General features: G+C 40.3%; 1 protein-coding gene across 1 annotated transcript in view; it reads right to left on the reverse strand.

Annotated features, from left to right (window-relative positions):
- The window catches only part of FMN1 (formin 1), a 256580-nt gene that overhangs the window by 7736 nt on the left and 230167 nt on the right, over positions 1-18677 (reverse strand). The window contains exon 16 of the mRNA XM_065403678.1: positions 15891-16040. Coding sequence (XP_065259750.1) covers positions 15891-16040 — 150 coding nt within the window. The remainder of the gene's footprint in view (positions 1-15890; positions 16041-18677) is intronic.

Below are 18677 nucleotides of genomic sequence, written 5' to 3' on the forward strand. Positions count from 1 at the left end.
AGCTGCCCCTCACTGGCTGGCAAAGGGTTAATAGCAGTCCTTGGAGCGACTGCGCAGAACCCAGCCAATCAGAGGAAGGCTTAGAAGCAGCTAATCATGGCCAGGCTGGGCCCTATAAGAAGGGCTGCAGGGCAGAGAGGAGCTGTGTCTCTCTCTGGAGCTTGAGGGAGAAGGACTGGCTGCCTGTAGAGAGAAGTACCTGGGACAGAGCAGTGCTGGGCAAGGTCAGGGGAGCAAGTGGAGCTCCAGCCTGGCTGGCTCCCACCCAGACTCTGGTCTTAATATAGGGGCTGAGTAGGTGCTGGGGCTATGGGGAAGTGGCTCAGGGAAAGCAGGCATTGGCAGAGGGGAAGGAGAGGCAGTGAGCAGCTGCCAGCTATAGGGTCCCTTGGTCGGGATCCAGAGTAGCGGGCAGGCCTGGAACTCCCTCTTTGCCTCACTGGTTGCCAAAGGAAGTGGTCAGGCAAAGGACTGCAGTTTGCCCCTGAGCGAGGGGCTGGACAGTGGCAAACTGCAGCGAGAGGCCGGGTGAAGGACTGCCAGTTCCCCCAGAAGGCGGGAGACAATGGAGTTGGGGCATAGCCGGAGGGGCCATGCCCTGAGGAGGAGGCTGTGGTCCGGGAGCGACGCGGGTCCCCACAGACAGTGGAGATGGTGGAGAAGCAGTGACGGAGAGTGAGACACCACAAGAGGTGCCCTGCTGATGGACAGAGATAATTCTCGGAGCAACCAGCAGGAGGTGCCACGGTGGTGAGCACGACCTATTACATGGGGATTGAACAGTTTATAGATTTAAAAGAGAAAGCTCACTTAAAGATTTGGGTCTGACATGAGTCTCCTATTAAAGGGTCTGATCTTGCCCTTAGTATAGTAATTGAGCAGAATCAATCCCTAAAGCAGCACTTCACAAGCTGCATACAGGGGAAAAGGACCCCACACCTCCCAGGAGACTAATTCAGGATATCATTGTGAGGGGGGAACACTTCAGGAACTGGTTCCACCACAAACTCAGTGCAAATGGACTATGTCTCTGGGTGAAGTGGTGGGTGACTCCTTGAAAGCAATCCACCTTCCCTCCCAGCTGTGGATGTGGCATCTAACGTAGCTGGCTGCGAGCAGCTCACATGAACAGGAGCAGCTCATATGGAAGGGCTCAGACAGTAGGATGATGGTAGACCATGTAGGTACTCCGAGAGAGAGAGATAAGGCTGCAGGCTCAGGCAGCAGCCCAAAGATTCCTTGCTTTGCTCCTATAAGCCTTAAGTGGCAGTAATGGACACACCCTAACCCCAGCAACCTTCTGATGAGTGGGGGAATGAAAATAGAAATAAGAGGGAAAGCAGGAGAGAGAGGGAGGAGTCAGGGAAGTAGAAGAGTCAGCAAAAATACATATAAAAGAACAAAAAAGAATACGGAAGAATAGGGGGAATGGATAAACTTCAAATAGAAAAGGAAAAAGATGATACAGGGGGAAAAAAGAAAATGTGAGCTGAGGGAGAAAATTGACAGAAAAAAGAAAACACAGCGGCATCTATCTCTTAACATGGTGTGAGGCGATGTGGGGGTATTGATCTACCAGTCCATCCCAAGCAGGAAGTCCCCAACAAAAAAAGAGAGGTTTGGCTACCTTGCAAGGGCAGCACTGTACATTTTTGTTAAATTGGATGCAGCATTTCTTGTTTAGTATTTCTGATTTGCTGTTATGATATGTCAATACAAGTGATAATTTACCTTTCATAAACAGTCTGGGGACTGTGTGACTCAAGGGATATGTCTACACTGCAATGTATTCCCGAGGTTCGAACACAGGCTCAAGCCTAACCGCCCCCACTTCATCTACAAATTGTGCTAACCCAGGACTCGGCCACAAGGTCCCAGGACCCACAGGGATGGAAGGTCTGACCCTGAGTCAAGCTGGACCCAAAGTTCAAGTCCTATTGATTTGCAGTGTAGAGACAGTTCCACTGGACTTGTGCTCTGGGAGTCCACCAAAAGAATCCCACAATGACATGGGCCTACCTTCTTTGTCCTCTGGACAGTGAAGTTTGGTGGACTGTCAAGGCTTCCCATACTGCACCATAAACAGAGGGCTAGACTGGCCCACATTTTGGGAAGACACTAGGAGTTTGGGATATGGGTGGTTGGACTTGGGCCTATATGATGCAGTGCAGACACTGAAGCCCCAGCTTGGGACCCAAGGTTCAGTAATTCCTAACCTGGGGTTACAAATGAGTATAGATGCTCAAGCCCCAAGTTAACCATCTTAGACTCTGCTAACTTGAGTTCTACTACCCCTGGTCTTACATTGCAGTGTGGACATACCCAAGGGGGACAGAAAACTAAGCATTAATAATTGTAAAATAGTCTGAAAGTTAAGCTTCTTCACAGAGGACTGAGTTATGAGAGTTTTTCACTGTTTTTCTCTCTCAGTATTTTCCCTTCCTCTCCAACTCTCACTGAAGTCCACAGCAATCCTTTCAGTGCTTTCACAGGAAGTAGAACTCCCCCGCCCTTCTACAGCATACCAGACCATTCTACGACAATTGCACCTGTAATTTAAGAACACACCATCGGGCCAAGCAGATTTGTCTGTTTAAATCAGCAACAATGGTGAAACTAATTTTAATGTGCTTCTTCCACTAATTGGCAGTTTATTTTTTATCCCCTCCTATTTTTGCCATTCTAACAGGAAGCCCATGTAGCCTATCATTCACCCAATCACAAGCATATATCTGCAAGTCAAAAATCAGTACTATGTGGAAAACACAGCAAAAGATTTGTTTTTGTTGGGGCTTCACATTGGAACACTGAATTATAAAAACCACATTTCATGATGAAGGGTTTAATATCTTTTCTTACATATTATATATTTGGGCAGAATTAATCAATGAATGACACAGCTCATGTCTAGACATTAAACATACTTCTGTGTGCTCTAAGAAAAGAGGAAAGTTTAAGGAATGCCAGTTGGTTAAAATCACAAAATCTGACCAGCTGTAATGTGAATCTGTTCAAAGGAAGAACTATCATCAGTCATTGCTGAGCAAGAGAAATCAAATTATCCTAATGAATACAGGAGGAATAATATTATATTTATAAATGTATATTATATTTAATAACTTACATAAATATAAAACTAATATTAAATGATCCTTTAAACTCTGGCACATTACTTTGAAAAACAAAACTGATAAAAGTGACAAAAATGGAGCTACATATTTTTAAACCAATAAATCATGATTCCATTATTTTACCTGAAACTCTTTTGAGTTACCCCAAGTAATGTGAAATAAAGTCACACCTGCACTCCTAGTTGGGAGTTTTGGGTGTTCAGCATCTCTGAAAATCAGACCAAGGTGCCCAAATAATTGAGGCACCAAAATCAGAGGCAATTGCCGTAAAATTTGGCCATTATTTTTCATTAAAAACGTAATTTGTTATTCAGTAATTGTAGGGAATACAAACACAAAACTAAACACAGTATTTTACACATTTAAAATGTTTTCTCCATAAGCTCACAAAAATAACTTCCATCTCCACAGAAGCAAACAAGGGCTGGGAGGATAAAGGCTGCTATTATCACCACTTACCCCTATGCTCCCCTCTGTGACTCAGCTCAGAGGAGGAGGTAGGGCACCAGTGCTCTAAAACCCAAAGATATGATAGAAGCCAACACAGCATGTTTTCCTCTTTCTTGAGCCCATGCAATTCTCTCTACACCTGCTCCATGCTGCCAGGGCTCTGCTGGCATTCAAGGGCTGAGGGAGGGGGGGCATGTGTGTGTGTGTGTGGGAGCATAGCCACAGTCTCTTCAGGACTCTCAGGACTTCATGAATTTCTGAGCAGAATCCACCGCTCCCCCTCCACAACTCTTACTGTGAATCAACAGGACTGTGCATTCCCTTCTTTCCACAACTGCTACTAGTCAGGAGATGACACTATTCCTGTTCAACAGTTCATAAAATTTAGTGCACACATAGTTAAAGTAATGTAGAGGTTAGACAGTCTATTACATCTAGTTACATTTTACAAACTGACCGTTTCACAGTATATCATGGTTTTTTATATAATGAAAATTGACACATTTGCAATATTTATCTAGATTTTATATACTGTAAGCTGAATTTTAAATATGTACACAATATATTTTATTAAATCAATAAAAGACTATAGTCAAAAAGCATTTGTCTGTCTAGGCCAATGGGGTTTGTCTCCAATCTTAACATTGCTGATGCAGATAGCCTGTTTTTTAATTTCTTTAAGGATCTACTGCTGGAAGGCATGCTGTTACTTCCACATCCTCAGTTGTTGGTTCATCTGAATATGACAACACCACAGACTGCACTCTATAGCCAAGAGGAGAAAATCTAATTTTATGTCCCGGGAAACAGCAGGTGCAGAAGAGCAACAGAGGGTACATATTTTTTTCTTTCAGGAACAGGAATTCTGACAGAGGACCTTGCAAGGAAGGCACACACCATTTTCTCATACTCTGTGGACACCAACACTATCTTCCCTGCCACTCATGCCTGTAATCTGTGTATCCTCTTTCTCTTGTCCCTCTGCCTAAACCATATCCACTTTGACAGCTCTTCCTGAAAAACATCTCTAAGATCCATCCTCTCTGTTCATCCTGCTAAAACTCTGGTACAAGCCCTCATTAGCTTATATCTTGACAATGGCAACCACCTCCTTTCTGGTCTTAACAAATGCCATTTTGACGTCCTTAAATCCATTCAAAATGCTGCTGCAAAAATGCAAAACTCATCATTTTGACCACATCACAACATTCTTTGCATCCCTCCATTTGGCTCCCTTTCCCCCCTTCACTTATGCACAAACTACCATATAGAGCTTTGAGAGTGAAGGGAAGTATATAGAGCAGTCAAACTCCGACTTCACTCTGCAAATGATGCCAGCCTTTAATGTCCTTTGGTCAAATTTTCCCACAAGCATCTTCACCTGTTTTCTAGGCTGCCCCTTATGTCTGGGAGGAATGCCTTGAAAAAAATCGCCAAAGCAATCTAATTATCATCTTTCAAATCTCTCCTTAAAACTCACTTAGGTTGTGATGCCTATAAAACACTTGATAATGGTTAAACTACTGGTGTACCTCAGCTGCTGCTTATTACACTAAGCGAAATCCCATTTTTTGTCTCCACTTGTTGCCTCCCATCATATACTTAGATAAGATATTTGGGGCAGAGACCATCATGTGTGTGTCAGTGTTGTGCCTAGCATAATGGGTTCTACCATAATACAAACAACAATCACCACAGTCACAAAGACAGCAACAAGTGGAACCTCACCCTGATTGCCATCCATTGTTTTGGATAACGTATGAACAACATGGAAGAGATCAGAAGTAAGAGAATGTGTCTCTGAAGCTTATATGGGGTGGGGGGAGGAAGTTGAAGAAAAGCTGGGAAGGGAGAAGGTTACCCCAGTAATGAGAAGAGGGTCACTAACACTTCCTTTTTTTACAGTAGAACATATGGCAGTGACACTGTTATTCGTACTGTTCAAACCAATAAGGAAGAGCCCTCAGGACTCATGAGGAAATAGTAATATTTAGTTTAAATCTGATTTGCAATGAACAGTCTTCTAAAAACTGTAAGGAGGCCAGATTCCAGTAATATTGCGAAACTATATGTGGCATTCATGAGACAATGTGTTATGCTGTCATTAACACACTGACTATGTGGAAGGTCTAATGAAATGCCAATCAGATTATTAACAACAGCAGTATTTCAGTAATGTTTAGACGCTCTAATCAGGATCAAAGTCTGATTGCGCTATCGGTGGGATGAACACATGGTGAGTGACATTGAAATGACTTGCCTACAAACTGCACATAATATTGAAAATAATATTAACTATTTTCCCATCAGAAGCTGATAAATAAGATATCCACAGTTTATTCTGAACACCATGATAGTATAAAAGTATCATAAGATAGCAATCATTTTTTACAAACCTGTAATAACTATTAACACTATACAGCTTAAAGCCATATCACCTTGCACTGTGATTCCAATAATTCTCACAAGCTAAGCAGAATCTAGCTTTGGGATTCTTTGGATGAGATGTAAACCTGAAGTCCTGATCACTTGGCCCGGAATACAAGAATCCCAGGGCTTTTTTTGTCTGGTGTTACACTTGGTATGCTTCCTGGGAAAATTACAACTTGAATTAACTTCAGCCTACTTAAATTCTCACTGAAGTCTCATCTGGCTCTTGTTCTAAATGAATATGTAGTACAGCTCAGTGCTAATTAGCAACTTCCCTGTTCCATTCGACTGGTGCTGTGTGGGTGTCACAGATTAGATAGGATGTCCGGGAGAAATAGTTTGTATAGTCAGTTAAAATGTTAAATGCTTTTGGCTCTATATAGAAGTAAGATCCCCATCATCATATTAAATTTCATTGTTTTAAAAAAATTGACTTTTGAGAAACATGTAAAGGATTTTAATTGCAATCTTTTTGTAGTAAGATAATATTTTAAAAAATAAAACATGTACACTACCATTGTGCTTGTTTCATGGGTGAAACTCCAGGAAGATAACTTGCTAATGCTCAGCTAGGACAAGTACTAGTGTTTTTAGTGAAACTGAAAACCATAACTGGTCATAGAATTGGACAGTTTAAGGCCAGAAGGGACCACCAAATCATCCAGTCTGACCTCCTGTGTATCTCAGGTGGCCAATGTCCCCCAGCCCCTGCACACTAATTCAAGAACCAAAATTAGACCAAAGTATTACAGCCCACAGAAGACTAAATTATTATATGCCAGAGGCAGAGAATAAAAGGGACTGAGGTGCACAGGGGATCAAGGCCTCCTGCAATGGCAGGGCAATGATTAAATGAGATATATCCAGATACTCCCAGCAAGTGACCCGGACTTTCACGGTGCAGAAGGTGGCAAAAAACCCTGATAATTCCTTCCCACTCCCACATATAGCATTCAGTTAGACCCTGAGCATGTGAGCAAGAACGAGCCAGCCAAGCATGGGAGAAAGAGAATGCTTGGTGCTACCTCAGAGCACCGGCCCACCCCGTCCATTGTCCCATTTCCAGCTGTGATCATCTCTGATGCTTCAGAGGAAGGAGACAAAAAAAGAAAGAAAAAAATCAGAATATGGGGGTTTTTTGGGTGGGGGGGGAGGGCGGCGAAATCCCTTTCTGACTGTTGCAGGTGACTGGCTGAAGCCCTGATGCATGAGCTTTAAGAATGCAAGACATAAACCAGAAGGGACAACCAGGGCTGCCCTGCCCTGCACCATCATAAACAACCCTTACATACAATCCCACACACATATTTTTCCAGCTCTCTCTTGAAACTAATTGTTTTCCCCCCACAACTATTGGGAGGCTGTTCCAGAACCTAACTCCTTTGAGGATTAGAAATTTACTAATTTTCAGCCTGAGTTTATACCCATTTGTTCTTGTGCATGCCAACATTGTTCTTTAGTTTGAATAGCTCTTTACCTTTCCTGGTGTTTACCCTGATGTATTTATTGAGAGCAATCATATCGCCTCACAGCCTTCATTTTGCTAGGCTGAGCCTGTGATGGGATTGGGCTTACTGGTGGTACCACTTAGTGGTTAGGTCTCTGGATTACAACTCTCCCCTGTCTCTAGCATCCTCTACCAGTGGTCACTCTGGCGTGGTGGGCAGTCCCTCTTTTGGTAGATAGTAACTTGGCCCTCTAGCCAGTTCATTGTTGAAGTCCACCACTTTCCTGCATAAGAGAGTTCAACAAAATATAGAAGTCCAACGTCCTGCAAAAAGGAGTGTCCAGCCCAACTCCAGACCCTCAAAGCCCCCTTACTTTAGGGCTTACAATGTCTTCACTCTCCATAACTCAAGGTCAGGAGTTATGCCACCCTCGTGGTCGGCTTATAGGGGAAGCCTGAACTCTCCCTCTCTACCAGGCTTCGACTGAGGGGTCCTACAAGTGGCAGCAATGGAGCACTCCTGGGTGCTTGATAAGTTTTCCTCCCGGGGCCCATCCTACCACTTATTTTCCCAGTCCAGGGCATGGTCACAGTCTCACAAACAATCCAAGAAAAGACAGTGCAAAGGGTTTCTTAATCCTGAAGGACAAACTATCCCTCCTCCAGGGTCCAGGGTAGCTGTTGCTTGCGGACCGCCCCTTACCTGCAGCAAGGATTCCAGCTGTACCTTCACTCAGGAGCAGTCCATTTCCCTATCTTATCTACTGTCCCGCTTGGACTCCCCGTTTCTGAGCTGTCTGGCTGTCTTTTAAATTTCTCCTCCAGCTGGAGCAGACTCCGCAGGTGCAGTGGGGCAGGCCCAGAGCTGCTTCTTAACCCCTTCTATCCCAATGTGGCGTTTATATACCCTCCCACAAAGCCAAGCTATGCCAGTCTCCTCTCATAAAATAGATCATTCATTCCCCATTTCCCTGATCATCCTAATAACTCTTCTGTACACCTGTTTCAGTTTAATTTAATCTTCCCTGGACATGGTTGATCAGAATTGTACACAATATTCCAAATGAGGTCTTACCAGTGTCTGATACAATGGTATTAATAATCTCTCTCTTCTGGAAATGCTTTGCCAGATTCATCCTGGGATCACATATGCCTTTTTAGCAGCTGCATCATGAATTTCATCCCATTTCTGTTACTCCAGTCTTCAAGGGCTTCCAGATCTTCTTGTATAATATTCCAATCCTCCTCTGCATTAACAATGCATCTCAACTTTGGATCATCAGCAAATTTCATTAGCACACTCCTGCTTTTTGTGCCAACGTCATTAGTAAAAATATGTAATAAGATTGGTCCCAAGACTGATTCTTCAGGAATGCCACTAGTAACATCCTTCCAGTCTGACAGTTTACCTTTCTGCACAACCTGTTGTCTTCTCCCATTTAGCCAGTTCCTTATTCACCTTACAATTCCTGTATTAATCCCCATCTTCTCCAAATTGACTACTAATTTCCCATGTGGTACTGTGTCAAATTCTTTACTGAAGTCCAAGTATACTAGCTCTACTGCCTTGCCCCTCTCTAAAAAAAAAAATCAGCTATTTTCTCAAAGAAGGAAATCAAGTTAGCCTGGCACAATCTACCTTTGGTAAATCCATGTAGCACTAGATTCCCTTTTCTCCATGAATTTAATTATTCCTCACAATTTGTTCAAAAGTCTTGCATACAACTGAGGTCAGACTTGTAATTCCCTGGATCACTTTTTTAAAAATTTATTTTAAAACTTATTTTTTAAAAGTATAGATACATTAACTATCCTCTAGTCGTATGGTATTAACCTGGAATAGATAGATTTATTAAAAATCCTTGTTACTGGACTAACAATCTCATGTGCCAGTTCTTCCAATTGTCTAGGATGGAAATTATCTGGTTTCCATGATCTAAGCACATTAAGTTCTTTGAGTTTTTCTTCCATCTCAGATGTGGTAGTTTCCACTTCTGTACACTCATTTCCATCAGCTCTCCTGCTTTCATGTCCATGTTTCATATTACTATCCTTACTGAAAACAGATGCAAAATATTCAGTTTTTGAGCCATACCTAGATGGTTTTTAATCTCATCTCCATCCACCCTGCATAGTGGCCAACCTCAGTCTTCCTTATTCTCTTTTTATTTATATAACTAACAACCCTCTTATTATTTATTTTAATTTCCTTGGCAAGAGCTAATTCAGCCTGACTTTTAGGAATGCTCACTTTAACCTTACATCTTCTAACTTCCAAGGTGTAATGTTCTTTGCTGATCAATCTCTTTTTGAATTACCTATAGGCTCTTTGCTTACTCCTAATTATTTTTTGAGGCGGTTATTCATCCAGCTAGGTCTGGAGCCTTTCCTGACAAGTTTTTTCCCCCTTGTTTGGAATGCAAATTTCAGTTTTTGTATAGTTGATTTAAAGAAATCCCAGGCCTCCTCCACATTTAAATCCTGGAGCTTTTAAATAATTTCCTTAATTTCCTAAAGTCTACCCTTTTGAAACAAAAAATAAAAGCTGACCTGGTTTTGATGATCTTTCCATTTAATTTAAACTGAATCAACTCATGATCACTCGATCCAAGGTTATTTCCTATGACCAGCTCTGCTGTGACGTCCTCACTACTTATCAAAACCAATCCTAAAGTTACATTGCCTCTGTTTGGTTCAGTGACAATTTGATGAAGAAAACTGTCATCTACCATATCCAGGAATAACTGGGCCTACCAGCATCAGTAGCAATTACTCTCCAATCTACATCCAGAAGTTAAAGTCTCCCATTTGGGCACAACTTTAAGCAGTATTTCTCTCTCTAATAATATTAAGAGATCTGTATCCATATCTGAGTCCAATCCTGGGTCTGTAGCAGATACCTAATGCTATCCTAATAGAACCTCTTTTACAATCCTTCCTTAAAGTGATTTTGACTCAAGTATATTCTGTTTTGTCCATACTACCATGTCTTTCTCCTTTACTACATCATTGATGTACAGTGCTATCCCAACACCATTACTTTTATTCCTATCTCTCCTAAACAGTATGTACCTGTATTCCACTCATGAGTGCTATTCCATTATGTTCCTGTAATCCCTCTAATACCCAGTTTGAATCACCCACACCAGTAGTTCCACTTTCTCCAATTTATTACCCAGACTCCTAGTATTTGTGTACAAACATTTCAGTTGTTTCCCTTGGACCCCACCCAGTTTTCCAGTCAGTGTAGGTATGGTTCTCTCACTAATTGTAGCACCTATCTGATTACTAGTCCAATCAATACTTGTAGTTTCTTTCTCTTTGCTGTCTATACTCTTATCATCTGGGAGTGTTCCATTGTCCCTTACTGTAACTTCATTTAGCTGATTTTCCTCCTCCTGTGTATTGAAGCCAGGTGTGGAGATTTCACGAGTCTCTCAGAACCATCTCCCCATATCTCCTAGTTAAAAGCCCTTTTTATCAGTTGTGCCAGCCTTGATCCCAGAAGGTTAATACCCCAGGTACTCAAGAGGAGTACATCAGTTGAGAAGAGTCTTTCTGTGAATGCCTCCCAATAGTAAATAATCCCAAAGCCTTCCTCATAGCACCAATCCTTGAGCCATCTGTTGATCTTCAATATTTTGTCACACCTTTGCCTTCTCTAGAGACTGGAAGTATTCTGCTGAAGACTGCCTGAGCTTCCACTTACCTTGCCTAGGGCAGTCATCCTTGATCCATTCCAGTAGGAATCTAGCAGCATCATTCATCCTGACATGGAGCACAATCAGTGGATTTCCCCCCACTCCCATCAGGATCCTTTCCAGCCTCATTTCAGCATCTCACATCGTTGGTCCTGGCAGAACACCCTTCTGTTCTCTGGATCTGGTCTGGTGACAAGCCTGTCAATTCTTCCTAGTTTGGAGTCTGAATCACACAGACTGGTCTCTTGCTGTTGTTGGTGTGAATCTGTTTTATGTTCTTTTTCACAGTCCCCTGTGTATCATCCTCATTTTCCTTTGGGCTCTAGTGCTGGCTATCTTCATTGTCTCTTCCTCTCTTCTGCAACGACTGGCTTCCCTTCTTTTCTTCCTCACCACTCCATCTTCTGCCTCTTTCTTCTCCTCATTTCCCAGTGCCACAAACCTGTTACTCATCTCAATTTTACCACCACAAGACAATCTCTTCTCCTCTGCCATGTCCTCATGGTCACATTCTTCCATGGATCACCCTCCCCTTCTGGCAATCTGCTCTCCAGGTCCTTTTGTTTGCAAGCCTTGAGTTGCCTATACCACCTTCTCTCTCCTCTCTTGCATTACACCTGCAAATCTCTGTCTGAATTCCATTATCTGCTGCATCTCTAACATGCTGGTCTTCTTGCCCACAAGTTCTATCAGGTGACATTTCATGCGTAAGTAGCTTCCATCAGATACCCATTAAAGGATGATGTACATTCTGCAGCTGACTTCCTTCTTTGTCTCCTCTTCTCCTCAGGTCACTTTTAGTGCTACCTCAATATTCACTGTTGTTTTCTCTTCCTAGTCCCTACTCCTAGAAAAAAAGAAAAGAAAAAAAATCCTCCCCCTAACTTCTACCTACAGACTTCCACAGAAATTCAGCTGTTAGCTTCTAGTTTGCTGCTCCTATGTTTGCTGATGATTGGCTTTTAAACCTAGCCAAACGAGGTCACCACCTTTCTCTTGTTAAGAGATATCAGCAAGTACGGTGTCAAGCAATACACCTGGAACAAATTCCTCAAAAATCAAGACTGCACCTCCAAAACACAAAATCACCACTCTGCTCTCAGACTAACTTCCCACAGACAAAGCAAAGATGCTTTCTCCCATCCACACTCATTGTAGTAGTGAGAATGAGAATAAGATTTAACACTTCTACTCTGGCAATTATTTCTGAAAATCACAATAAGTTAATTATACACAAATGAGTATCATGTTTTAGGTTGAATACTAAAAATATTAAAAACTACTAATTACATACTGTAAGAGTTTTTGCACCAATAAGATCTTTTTCTATTTACAGTCTTTCTCCTATGGATCACATAATATTACAAGCAAGGAGTGTATTATCATAGGCATGATCAGTCAAGCAGTCAAACCAAATCACTCTGTACTTGGTAAACATAACACCAAAGTTGGCTGGAAGATTTAGGTGCACATTGAAAGTCAACAGCATCTTCCAGCAGAGACAGAAATTGACTGGAGTCTGCCTGGAACTCAAAGCCTTCCTCCTCCTCCTCCCTTTCTGACTTAAGGACCTTTCCTACTTATTACTAGCTACCCGAATTGTCACATTCAGAGCTATCTGCTTTTCTTGGGAATTAATCCAAAATGGTTTGTCTCTGTGACTGTGGGCTTCAAAGCAGATTTTACTGTATTATAGTTACACACTTACACTGGAGGAAATGGTATGTCTGAAAGGGAAAGTACCCCTATACAGGGAATTTATTTTGAAAAAATTCTACATATATCTCTACAGTCATTTATTTATTATACACAGGTAATTTTAATATCTACATCTATAACTCTGTTTTGGCTTCCTAAATGATGTGCAGATTGTGTCCAGGAAAGAGACAATAATTCAACTATATTTTTCAAGCACCTAACTTATTTTCATGGTCAGTTAAGTGTAGGGCAGCATGGTTAAAGTGTTTCTGCTACTAAAAAATGTTGGATAGAAATCTAATTAGATTTCTACAGTTTTGTTACACTTAGAAGTCAAGTAGTTTTTAGACAAAACAAGATCTTGCAGCTGAATCTATCATTTAGTTAAGGGTACTATTAACCTCTTTTTCTGTACTTTTAGAAATCTTTAGCTGCCCTTTTAATAACCCAAAAATATTTAGTCTAGTAGTGTAAGATTTCTCATATTGGAATCCTAGACTGCACTTTTTTATTTTTATACTAATTATAATCAATCAAATTTTTAGATGGTGACAGAAAAAAACTCAGGGCAAAGTCTTCACATTTGGGTTCCAAAAGCTAGACAATGAAATCCACATTTATGCACCTACATAACTGGACTAATTCTGAGAAAGGATAAGCCAAACATCTGCACCTCACTTTGAATTTACCTCCAAAGATTGTTTAGGTGTCAGTTATTTAGGTGCCTAAATAAATATTTAAGTGTCTAATTGTTGACACCCAAGTTTTAAAATATTGACTAAAGCTAGTTATTCTGCTTCTACAATATTTCCTCTCTAGACACAAGAAGAATTTGTTACTGATAAATATGTCTCTTTTTAACATTTTAATTATAAACATGTAGAAATGCAAAACAAATCGTGCATCGAATTAATTAGCTTTACCCAGCTACATAAGACAGCTGTCCATTCCTATCATACTAAGGTTATTAAAGTCTACCATTGCAGTAAAAACAAAACTAAAAAAGTCTACTTCACAATGTACAGTGATTGCTACTTAAATGTCTTTCAACCTTTTATTCCTGGACAGCGGTTGGTGAAGTGTCAGTCTCACACTTTGTAAAACAGAACCTTTAAAGGGTCATGACTTTACAAGATGATGAAAACAGTTTTTCCATCATTCTAATTTAGTTATTTCATGAGGCTCTTCATTTCAGCAGCACATTGTCTTGATGAATCACCCAGGTTTTAAATTAAAAAAAAAAAAACCCCAAACAAACCTTTTCAAGGTTAATGATATTCTAATAAAATAATTTGAAACAAACTAAAAAATATTATCAATGCGAATTTGAAGTGTGTACAAATTTAAAACCTGATGCTTTGTGTTCTACTGGCTACTGCTTTATATTCATGAACAGGAATAAATATCACATCAGACCCATTAGCAGAATGGATCAGACATCTATACTACCTTTTTATTTGTAAATAGAATGACAATGTGCTAACATTTTGACAGTATCTTAGCAATGAAACAGGCAAAATGATGTTGGATAGTTTTACTTACAAACAAAAATAGCTTGAATAATATATTAAAGATAGTTGAGAAGTTCTGTTAAGATGTCTAATGCAATGTTTATGCCTTTACATGGGTATTTAAACCAGTTTCTTTGAAGGGGCCATTGGTATGCAGTCAGAATCCTGGTACTATATAAATTAAAAAGGAAAGGATGTGTGGCCTTGATCTTTTTTTTTGTACATTAATTTATATTCCCAGTGACTAGCAATGGAATGATACTAAAAGGACATGATTCAACAGAAAATACATCCAGCTATTGTATTGTGGAAGTCTATGGAAGTCTGCTAAATGCCAATTGATTTTATATAGTTTCAGATGTATAACCTGTCAAATCAGCCACAAGAAAATATAAAAGATACCCTTGTAAATGTTACATGATGTAAACATTTTAATTGATTTTTTATGCTGTTAAATGAATGATCCAGAATGCTATGCTATTTAAGTTTTTAAAAACTGTATTATCGATAATTAACACCAGATTTGAAGAATATTCATAGGGCTTAAATATATTTGGGAATTTATGATTTTTCTGGCATGTCTTTAAAAGTTGGCTTTTACCTGTTCAATACCAACTAGTCAATCCAACAATTCACTGTGATTTAGAGCAAAATGAACAACCTAAGCACCAGTGCATTGCTCACCAATATGTTCTCCAGAAGTATGTTTTCTTATTTTACTGAGTTGAATTTGGAATATGCACCCAGATTTATATTTTGCACTGAAAATGAGCTATACATTTTTTCTGAAGTCTGAATGTACTACAACCCATTCAGTACTTTTTCAATGCAAAAATATGTGGTCACCGTGGAGTATTTGCATACAACAGATTTTTTCCTCTCTTTTTAAAAAAGGATTCAGCCTCTCTCTTTTTTTTTTAAATCAGGCTCAGAGCTGTGGGGTTTCTATTTTATTTTATTTTTTTACTCAAACTAATAAAATCAGGAGACTGTGGTGAGATCTAGCGGCATGCAGTTTGATGTCCTCAGCAGGATACCAACAGTCAGAAGTGGTGCTGTAAATTCAATGTGGGGCTTCAACACTGTGCTAAGTGTGGCCCGAATCTCAGGGGCTTCCCTTTGATGCAAGTGCAGTATATTAACTGGAAAAGCATTCACTTTTATTTGTCTCTACTGTCTGCGACAGCAATATCGCCTCATTTAGACTAGTTCAACATGAAAATACACAGAGAAGCAATCTGTTACAAATTAGCATAGCTCCCCTTTCATTTTACTAGCTAGTAATTGGAAGGGGTTAAGAAAGTGTAATTTATCAGATTAAATGTGTTTATCTTTGTGTGGGGACAGCATGCCTTTGGTGAATTTTCCTGCGTACCCTGAGGGAATAATCTTTCCTTGATGCCCATTTGATCTGAAAGAAAACAATGACGCCTGTGAAATATGGGAGTATAATTTGTTCGGTTGAGAAGGAACAGTTTCCCAGACATCTGAAATAGTATTAATGACTTTATTAGAACCTTACCTTTCTTTGGAAATGTTTTTATTCTCTCGTTTCCAAATGGTCTTGAAGTCGCTGCAGAACTCATACCACACAGTGAAAACGTAGTTTGGTGTGATCTCCTTCTCACCAGACTTTGGCTTTATCCCAAAGTATCCCACTGTTTCTTCAAAGCTACAGGGGAAAAAAAACTGTCAACACGTAAAACCCATTGGGGAAGCTTAGTTTCCCTGAGGGCTGGTTCCTGACTCAGTAGCCAAGGCTGATAATTACCATAACTTCCCCTTAACTTTGGAAACCATAGCAGCAATTCATGCCAAGTGTAACTAACCTTCCAACACCTACTTTTTTCTCCTAGGAGGATAATTTTTGTGTGTGTGCATAAGACACCGTTGACGTATGTCATGTACGGAAAGCAAAGGCACTCATTTTTAATAATCATAATTTATTTACCTGAATTTCAAGATAACCTTATTAACTAACATTTTTATTCTGCAAAGCTGAAAGGGGAGCTATTTTGGTGTTATTTTTCTGATTAAGGCCGACAGGAGAGTTGTATGCCAAACCATAAATAATTATCAGCAAAAAAGAAATCAAGTGTCACATGATCTCTAGTTTAGAGACTTTCAGGTAGTGATGGAGCTCAGTGCAGCAGCACAAATGCCACAGTCAGTGCCAATAGCTAGTTTGCAAAGAGATAACACAATGAAAGTGATTCATACCTTCCCAGGGGGCTAGTAAGCTGATAAAAGCAGTAATAATAGGCTAGTTTTATTGCCAGTGTTGTAATACTTTACTATTCTATATTACAGCTAAAGCATTTTTGCAGTGTATCTGAGTATTTCTAAAAAACTCTTTTCATGTTGAACATAGTTTTGTGGTATTTTAAGTTATTGTGCAATATGCATTTGAACCATTATTGTATCACATTTCATAGATAAACAGGTAATTGATTCCATGGTCATGGTTATGAGATGTCCAACCTGAAATAATAGAATCTACAAATTCTTTTTGCTTTTGTTAAGGTTGAATCAGTTTTCTTTCCAAATTAAAAATATCTGTCAGGGTAGTTTTGCTGATAATGATTAAAAACAATGTCATGGCTTAACAGTAAAGGCAACATAAGAAAATCTTTCAAGAGAATTCACTTTTCTTGAAACTCCAACTACATTTGGGGAAAGGGAAGTAATGTGCTTGTTAACATCTATCAATGGTTCTTAATTCTTGAATACAGGAAGCTAAACTCTTGAAAACAAAAGGTTTTTTAAAAATTGTACATAGTCTACAAACAATACAATTTAAGTTCAACAAATGGCCTTCAACTCATATTTGGGCAGATAACTCATCCCGTATTAGCGGATTCATTTACATAGATCCACATTATGGGATAGATTCACAAAAGGACTTAGGTGTCTAACTGACACTTTAGACACCTAAATCCCAGAATCAGGTCCCACTGGAATTCACAAATCCCTCATTCAGCTGCCACCAAATCCTGTAGGTGCCTAAACTCACAAAGCGCCTATATGTTTGTATTAAAATTTCCCTGGGCACCTATGTTTCTGTCGATGAGCATGACACACAACTCCACACCAGGTGTCCAGACACACATGTGCCAGAGTGATTTACAAACTGGGGAAAGACAGGCATTTCTCTGTCTAACTCACTTCCAGGGTCCGATCTGGTAGGCAAACTCTTAGCACATTTACTGGCTTGGGCCCCTATAGGTGAGCATACACTAAACAGCCTTCCCCAACCTCAGGATTTCTTGCAGTAACAGCATAGGCACCTAACTCCAATAGGGGGTTTGCAACTGAGAATCCCAAGTGCCTCCCTGAAGCTTGGATGTAGATGTTTATCTCCAAAAGAAGGATGGGGCTTAGCACTCACTCCTTGTCTTGGCATCTCCCATTGGCTAGTTTAGGTGAAGAGCTGCCTAGCATGCTTGATTTTGTCAATCTCATTCTGATGCACCTTTCTCCCTCTATTCATTGTATAGGGAGCCTAGAGGCCTAATCCAGGCTTTGAGAATTAGGCATGGTGATGCTGAGTGTTGCCACACCTAAATTTTTTGTGCATCTAGCCCCAGGTGTATCTAGCCCCGTATGTTTATATGGAAATTCGATGGTTAAGGTTGAGTTTTGCACTTAAAGCAGGGCTTTAAACACTTTGCTATGTATGAAGAATACAGAGTATCTTCCTCAAAATTACAGCAGTTACTCTGGGGAAGCCAGAGCAAATACTGTAGCTGCTTTGCAAAATAAAGCAACTGGAAATTCAATTGAACCAGTCAGTATACTTTGGATATTTGTGCTTCTCCAGAGGGGCATTGAGTAGCAAGAGCACAGTGGTGAATATGAACAAGAGTTAAAAATTAGAAAATGATTTAAGGTTAATAATTCATATCTTCAAATCATCAGAATTATGGGAGAGGGTGGGAGTGAGGGGGAAACAGAAAAACAAATAGCTGATGCATCTTTAAAAATCAGTTTAACATAATCTAAGATCACAGATTCTAAAATGCCTTAATAGAATTAGAAGTTGATAACATGGTATCACTACAGGGCAGAGTTAAGGAAATTTGGTTGCCCTAACTGTGCATCTCCTGCTAGGGGAGCTGAGGCAGGAGCAAAAGAGGAACTGTTATAGGAGGGAGACAATTCCTTCTAAGGTTCCACCTTCATATAGCACCAGTTGCACTAACACCAGGGCCGGCTCTAGGCACCAGCGTCCCAAGTGTGTGTTTGGGGCAGCACTTTTCAAGGGGTGGCACTCCGGACCCCCTTTTTTTTTTTTTTTTTGCTTCGGCAG

The sequence above is a fragment of the Emys orbicularis genome, chromosome 4 (genome assembly GCF_028017835.1).
Source record: "Emys orbicularis isolate rEmyOrb1 chromosome 4, rEmyOrb1.hap1, whole genome shotgun sequence".
NCBI lineage: Eukaryota > Metazoa > Chordata > Testudines > Emydidae > Emys > Emys orbicularis.